General features: G+C 35.7%; 1 protein-coding gene across 3 annotated transcripts; it reads left to right on the top strand.

Annotated features, from left to right (window-relative positions):
* The first annotated feature begins 2,434 nt into the window (after positions 1-2,434).
* On the top strand, positions 2,435-4,957 carry Rad17 (Rad17 checkpoint clamp loader component). Of its 3 annotated transcripts, none has more exons than XM_090174629.1 (2): positions 2,435-2,456; positions 3,256-4,957. In XM_090174629.1, the coding sequence occupies exon 2, from the start codon at positions 3,281-3,283 to the stop codon at positions 4,937-4,939; it is 1,659 nt and encodes a 552-aa protein (XP_090030755.1). In that variant the 5' UTR covers positions 2,435-2,456; positions 3,256-3,280; the 3' UTR covers positions 4,940-4,957. The 3 variants fall into 3 exon arrangements, with proteins under 3 accessions (XP_090030755.1, XP_090030753.1, XP_090030754.1); XM_090174627.1 differs by lacking the exon at positions 2,435-2,456 and adding an exon at positions 2,488-2,558; XM_090174628.1 differs by lacking the exon at positions 2,435-2,456 and adding an exon at positions 2,703-2,741.
* Positions 4,958-7,554: the final 2,597 nt, after the last annotated feature.

The raw sequence follows: 7,554 nt of genomic DNA, 5'->3' as shown, positions 1-7,554 counted from the left end.
CATCGGGGAGTACACATTTCAAACGATTGACCAACTGGTGTATTTCACAATTCAATGAGCACTGGTCTTCTGGTAGTGACCAGTATACCAGTGCGGAGTGCTCAGCAGACAGCAATCCCCCTCGACCTAAATGATTTAGCACGGTAAACAACAGCAATGTTCAAATTGGGATTCAACTGAAATAATAAGATATCCAGTCTGAAATATTAACTAATTTTGATCAAAATCAGAAAAAAATTGAATTACATACATTGTAATTGGTTCAAATAAAGTATTTTCTACGTTTAATGCGGCAAACCAAAACGCCTGAAAGAAACCTTCTCGTTGTGTTTTCCATGAGCCTGCAATGAAATTCACTTACAATTTGTCAAACTAGCTCGATTCAGTGGCGTAGCCAGGAGGGGGCACAGTGGGCACATGCCCCCCCCCGAAACGTATGGTCGTACGTACAAATATTTTTATTTTTTTACTTTTTTTTCAATGGTGTGCCCCCCCCCCTCCCTGAAACAAAATCCTGGCTACGCCACTGCCTCGATCACGCCAATAGCGGCACAAGTTACTTCTTAGATTATGGGGCCACAGAATTTGAAAACTTTGAACCGGATTTCCATTGGCCAATGCTCGTGATAGCAGATCCGACCAATCAAATTCTGGCGACTAGCAAGGAAAACTTCTGAAATTCAAGGAAACGTTTTCAATATTCGGGATGAATTTCAGGTTGCTCCTTCCTTATCTGTATCAAATTAGGGTTGATCTGACGTCTTCAAATATATTCAAATGGCGGCCATAAGCCAAAAAGGTTTTTTTACGACCGAAATGTCCTATGGGTAAAGAAGTCAGCTGACGGTCTCCTGACCTTCTCTTACTCTAGTTACAGTGGCGTAACTAGGAACTCCGGAGCCCCCGCGATAAATGACTTGGGCCCCTTGGGCTCTATTTACGCCACTGCTCTCTGCCGACTACAATGGACCTGTGATCCAACTCTATAAGCGTCGTTGGGTCGACTTCCCATAACTATGACAGCTTTTAATTATAGACATAAAAATGAAAGAAATGACAAAAAAAATTTTCGTTTTATATTTGTCGACACAAGTCGCTATTAAAAATAAAACATATCGAAATTTCTGATAGATTGACTCTGAAATCAGCAGCAGGTAACAGTGTTAGAACAAACACCACATTTGAAACTTCATTACTATAGTAGTGAAACGCAAATTAGACTCTTCATATATCTTTTCCTAACTTATTTAAGACATAAATGTGACTAGGAGGTGATTTTCTCCAACTATAGTATTTTAGTCGTAGTATAGGTCCCTGTACCATTCTGAAGAAATCCGTTGGGCCGGTGGGGAGGGTAGGAACCCAAAAAAAATCCCCCAATTTTGTTGCAAAGCATGTGCTTCTGTAGTCGCACCCTCAAAATTCAAACTATTCCATGGGCCCTTAAATTTAGTATGAAGTTATAAACTTCCATATTTATGGTCGATCAACGAATTGATCATTACCGCCACAGTTTTAACAAAGGATGGATGTAATCGGCGCTATAGTTACGTTAAAAATGTATTGCGTGTGAGCAGACGATTTTTCGATTTAGTTCATACTCCCTTTAATAACTTAACGAACTCAGTCGGTTAAGGATAAAATAACAATTTCTTAAATGCGATTGTAGTTGGAATTTTATAATAACATTTTGTTATATACATTTTTCTTTTCAATTATTGGGTAGGTACAACCATAAGTGTATAATATAGAGACATAAGTGTGACACTTCCTATTCTTCACATGCATAAGATTTACTGAGAGCTATTCACAAGACATTACGGACTTCGTCGCCGTTTTGCGACCGCTTGCCTTTGACAGCGCCTCGCTAGGGGTTTTTTTTACTAGCTCTCAGTAAAATATTCCCCAAAGTAACAAACTTATGAAATAATATTATATACTTATGCTACAACTACACACTTTTAACCACCCCTAACACAATGAAAATCCAATGTACCCCGGTAAACCCCCTTTATTCTGCCGCCACCTTTAATACGAATAAAATTTTACTAGCTGTGGTACCAGCCACCTGATTTTGATCTCCTTATTTCCTGCAATCAAACAAAAGAACGGGTCAAAAGTATACTGCTAAAATCCTTCCAATAATGATCTTTTAAAAACTATGGAGGAGCTGACTAAAATTTTTCAATGTTTTTGCGCAAACCTCTATCATTGCTCACTTGGAACTTTTTACACATTATGTATATTAAGATATTTATTTTCTTACTCCTTTATTTTATTATTTTCATACCTGACAGCAACGACATTTCACAGAAGCTTATGCTTAGCAAACTATTTGATATCGAAAATAAATAAATAAGTAAACAAACGTTTTGTGCTTATGCTTATATGCAGCGCAACGCGTCAATAATACTTCTGCTGCGGTGCGGTACAGTCGTCTGCTACAATGTCTAAGGGTATTGCATTACTATGGAATTTCCGTTTTCTATTATTTCTGGTTCTGGACGATCCTAATTTACATATTTTAATTTTGTGAGCAGCATTCTTCAAATTTTAAGGTATTATTACTTTGAAAATAGAATTGCCACACTCTAATAACTTTTATACCAGAATATCAGCCGTATAGGAAGCACTTAACATATTTAGTATATTTATTTAGACTTTTTACGCTCTTAGATAGTTTCCTCAACTAGTCTAGTATCAATGTTTCTAGGCTTCCTTGAACGTCAATGACAATTTTGGTTGGACATTTGTTTTTATTTTATTTGTATTTCCTATAATATCTGAACATCACAGATCATCTGAGCCGTAATATAGCCAATGGAAGGTGTAACAGACAGGCTTCTAAACACTTATATCACATATTTAAAGGATAATGCAATCCATTTTCTTATTTAGGCGGGAACACTAAGATTCTATTGAAATGCCTCATTGACATTTGGCCAAACTATTTGATGTTTGTCCAACATTTCCTACACTCATTCTCAAATACTGGATTATTAGGGCGGAAACCCAAATATTTTGAAGCTGTATACGATTCGACAGAACCGAGTATTTGATTTGATATCAACAAATATTATGACATTGAAATTAATAGTCTAATATTTAAGCAAATTGTCTTTAAACTCATACATGTTTCCAATGAGACAGTAATTTTTTCCTGCAAAATTTCATTTTTAAAATAAATTGCCATGCAAATGGATTTTACAATAAACAAAAATTGATGTACGAAGGTTTTTGCACTTTTTCTTATAGGTTACGAATCATCAATTTGTTTGATATGGCTGGAAAGAAATGGGTTGCGCCCTCATTTGGTGGGGACTTTAAGAGTTCATCACAAGAAATACCACCTTTGAATAAAAGACGACGCATTACTAAGGAGGAAACTAAATCGTTCAAATCTTCTGGAAGTAAATTATCCAGCTCAAAGAAAAATTCAGGTTTACCATGGCTTGATGAATTTGCTCCTCGTAAGAAAAATGACTTGGTGGTTCATAAAAAGAAAATAGAACAAGTGGAGATGTGGCTTCTTGAAAAACTTGAAACAATAACGAAGGAATCAAATACAGGGTGTCCAATACTTTTGTTAACTGGTCCAAGTGGATGTGGAAAAACAGCAACGATAAAAGTTCTTGCTGGAGAACATAATATTGAAATTCGAGAATGGGAAGACTCTAATAAGCTTGTGGATGAGTGGAAGTACGATGGCCCAGAAGTGCTTAATCAGAGTACCGTTTTCTCAAATTTCTTACTACGATCAAGCCGTTACAACTCCCTGTTCACTGAAAAAAACAATAGCAAAAGGATTTTGTTAATTGAAGATATTCCAAACTCTTTTTATAAAGATAAATCTAGCTTCCATGATATTTTAAGAAAATATCAAAAGAACAGCCTGTGTCCAGTTGTTTTCATTATTAGTGATACAGGAAGTGAAGATTCTCATGAATTAAATACCTTTCCAAAGGACTTTCAAGTTGAACTTAATATAACTGTTATTAACTTCAACCCTGCGACTACTTTAGCAATTTGCAAAGCTTTATTTTACATTTTAAGTGAAGCTAATAAACAACAAGGAGTGGTAGTTCCTAACAAAAATGAATTGGAATTACTAGCAGAGTCATCGAAAGGGGACATAAGAAGTGCCATAAATTCTCTACAAATTTTTAAATCAAATCCAACAAGCACTAGTAATAATAAAGACTCTTTGACGCATAAAAAGAATGATAATATTTTAGGGAAAAATCCATCGCTCGATTTGTTTCATTCAATTGGTAAAATTCTTTATTGTAAACGAGATCATAACCGAAGTGAGCCCAAACTTCCTAAACACTTGAAAGAACAACAGAGATTTCCTTTACTTGAAATTCCTGAAGATGTTTTCCAAAGAACTGCCATCTCATCCGAAAGATTTAATTTATTTCTTAATGAAAATTACTTGGATTTTGTGGTAGGCTTAGAAAGGATGGCCAGCTGCGCTCATGGGTTCAGTGACAGTGATATCTTACTCCACGAATGGTCAACGCGAGATTACTTGTATCCTTACTCCTCCTCTACAGCAATTAGATCAGTTATGTTCAATCTGAATTTACCCAATGATAAGAGAGTTAACAAATTACGCCCTTTTAAGAAACCCCAATGGTTTGATAATAAAAAGTTAAGCAATTCTCATCAGAAATACACACATTCAGAGTTTGAAAATAGTCATTTAGCTTTAGGTAAAGATCTTGAAACTCTTCTGATTCCCTATCTAGCATTGATAAAGCCGCCGGGCTTAAGTAGTAATCAGATGTCACTGGCCATTGACCTGAGTAATTTCAAAAACCGAGAAAAACATTTCAAGTCCTCATCGCGACCATTTATGCAAAGAACTGAGTTAATGTCTCTTAGGAAAGATGCTGTAGATGATGATGAAGAATTCACTATTGAAGAGTTTGAATAAACCTAAACTTCTTTTTCATTTTGCCATGTCCATTTTTAACTAATGTAATTATATTAATAGCATGGATAAAATAAAATTAACTGTTTAACATTTCAAGCCATAGTTTGCATTAGCAAAGTGTACTTTTCTTAGTTCCTAACCAATGGCGTAGCCAGAAATTCGCCAAGGGGGGTCGAAGTATGTGAATGTTAAGAGGGGGTTGAGAATGGGGTGGAAATTTAGTACGGAAACCCCCCTTGTCTACGCCACTGTTTCCAACAAACAGAAAAGCTTCTCAGATTGCATCATGCTATAACCATTAATATTTTGATTAAAAAAGATTATTTATAGAAATTTGTGACTTTTTGTTAAAAACTATACATTAAAACCAACAGTGATAAGTAATAATATTGCTTAAAGGTGAACCAACCGAATTCATTGCGAGTAGCTAGTAACAGTTAGCAGTGGCGTAGCCAGAAGTCCTTCAAGGGAGGGTATTCAAACTATGTAAAATACCTCAGAGGGGTCGTGAAGGGGGTGATATTTTAGTAGAACCAAAATTGCACCCAAGGGAAACCCCCATCCCTTGCTCGCATGGCATGAAGAGCTTGCCACCACCCTCCTATACAATTAACCCAGACACAAAATAAGGCATTGAAAGTCGCAAGATGACTTGAGACTAGGGTGGTGCCAAATTAATTAATTATTAAGATGCTAATTGTAGTTTATGAAAATTAAAAACTGCAAAATTTGCATAAATGCATTTAATATACCAAGTATAAATAGACCCCTAGTTTCATTAGGTATATTATACTCATATATGGAAATTTAACAAAAAAAATTTATTTTCATGACCTAAAAAATTAGTACATTTTTGTTAGAATTCAGCAGTTTTACTATTAAAAAGCATATGAAGTGACATGCTTTTGGTAAATAAGTTCCAGTTGATGTTATAGTAAGTATCCTAGTAGCAAAGCCAGGATTTTGGTTCACGGGGCACATAATTTAAAAAAAAAAACAATTGTACATACGTGCCTACGTCACTGCAACAAATACTTTTACCAAGGATGATTTCTACCAAAAAAAATTAAATGTTGATAAAATATTAAACTCAATTTATATAGGTTAATTAAACATTTGTATAATATAATTCTACAAGAGTACAAAACCTACATAAAGCTCTTGAACAACAAGGAACAAAAAAAAAGCTCACATGCGAAGTTTCAAAAACCAAGTTCGGGCACTAGTTTTTTTTCTAATTTTGAATCTCATTGCTCGCTTTGCGTCTCATGTGTGTAGCCGGCTAAAAAAAGAATTTGCAAGCAATATGAGTTCTTTGCATTTCAGATGACTGGAGGATCACAGTATTAAACCAGTAATATTTATTTATAGTTGGCTTAAGATGGGAGGAAGCTTAGCAAACAGATTCCAGGCTGAAATAGGGTGTTTTTAGGGGTAAGGTGCTTACTTTTCGAACACAAGGGGGATTAGGAGCAATGCTAAAAATCTTTAAGTATAAATAAATACAATGTTTAATTTATTATGAAAATGGCAAAGAATAGACTATGGCTTCTTAGACCACTACAAAATCATATCACCAGTGACTCACTAAGATTGATCTTCAGAACTTTCATAAAGCCCATCCTGGACTATGGCATTCGGCCGTATTCTGCATGACCCCGCAAGTAAGAAGGGAAACGCCTATCTTGCTTCGGCCCTACCATTCGACGAGAGCTCACTGATTTCCCTTTTATTTCCCCTCTTGCTTGGCCAATTGAAGGGCTGCTTTAGTGTGACGTATTACTTGTTTTGAATTCCAAACTTCCGGTTAAAATTTTCCGACATTTTTAATATCATTTGTAAAGTGAATTTTGCCGAAACTGCAATGGGAGTTATTGCTGCTGTCTTGGGAATTGAAGCGATAGGCTTAGCGGAAGAAGTAGAAATTTTCAACGAAGGTAGCATGGAATTGAGAATGTTGAGCTAAGCGCATGATTGGAGAAGCAGGTATTTAATATGTACGTTACAATCGTTGAACATAAGGTTTTAATTTGCGTTTTTTTTTTACAGAGAAGGCTCTTTTCAACGTGTTTTGTCTAGTAACCACGAAACTGGGCTACGTTCAGTAACGCTTATCAACACATGCCAAGAATGTATTGAAGTTACTAAGAATATTGGACTACAGGATTCTGATTCCCATCCTCGCAGCATTTGTAGCTTAAATTCGTCTGCTTTCCCATTCAAGTTTGCTCTATGGATGACCTTGAATGCGCTTTAAATACAGACGAACTCTCTCCACAAAAGCTGTGAGGATGGTACCAGGGGTTAATGCTATGCTCAAATATTCTTAGTAACTTCAATACATTCTTGCACATGCGGCTTTCCGGTACAAAATTATAAAATTGAAGAGCCAATGGTACAATACTCTTTGTAAATTATGATTACATTATTAATTTGGAAATACAAATATTTTTATTTGCAGATGCGTACTACCGAATGAACTCTGCGCACATCAATAATACACATTCGCATGTATATTTGGGTGATATCTTTGCACGTTGGCTTAGTGTCCTAACCCGCTGGGGCTTAAAAATACGTCAATACGAATGATATTTACCGAAATGTTTTTTATTTAC

Source organism: Leiobunum rupestre, chromosome 5 (genome assembly GCF_980474605.1).
Source record: "Leiobunum rupestre chromosome 5, qqLeiRupe1.1.hap1, whole genome shotgun sequence".
In the NCBI taxonomy this organism is placed as follows: domain Eukaryota; kingdom Metazoa; phylum Arthropoda; class Arachnida; order Opiliones; family Sclerosomatidae; genus Leiobunum; species Leiobunum rupestre.
The sequence above is the reverse complement of the archived record's forward strand: the minus strand, read 5'-3'. Positions and strand labels throughout refer to the sequence as shown.

What these genes read in the sequence shown, in the direction of transcription:
- Rad17 (XM_090174629.1), top strand. Translation starts at nt 3,281, where the DNA reads ATGGCTGGAAAGAAATGGGTTGCGCCCTCATTTGGTGGGGACTTTAAG.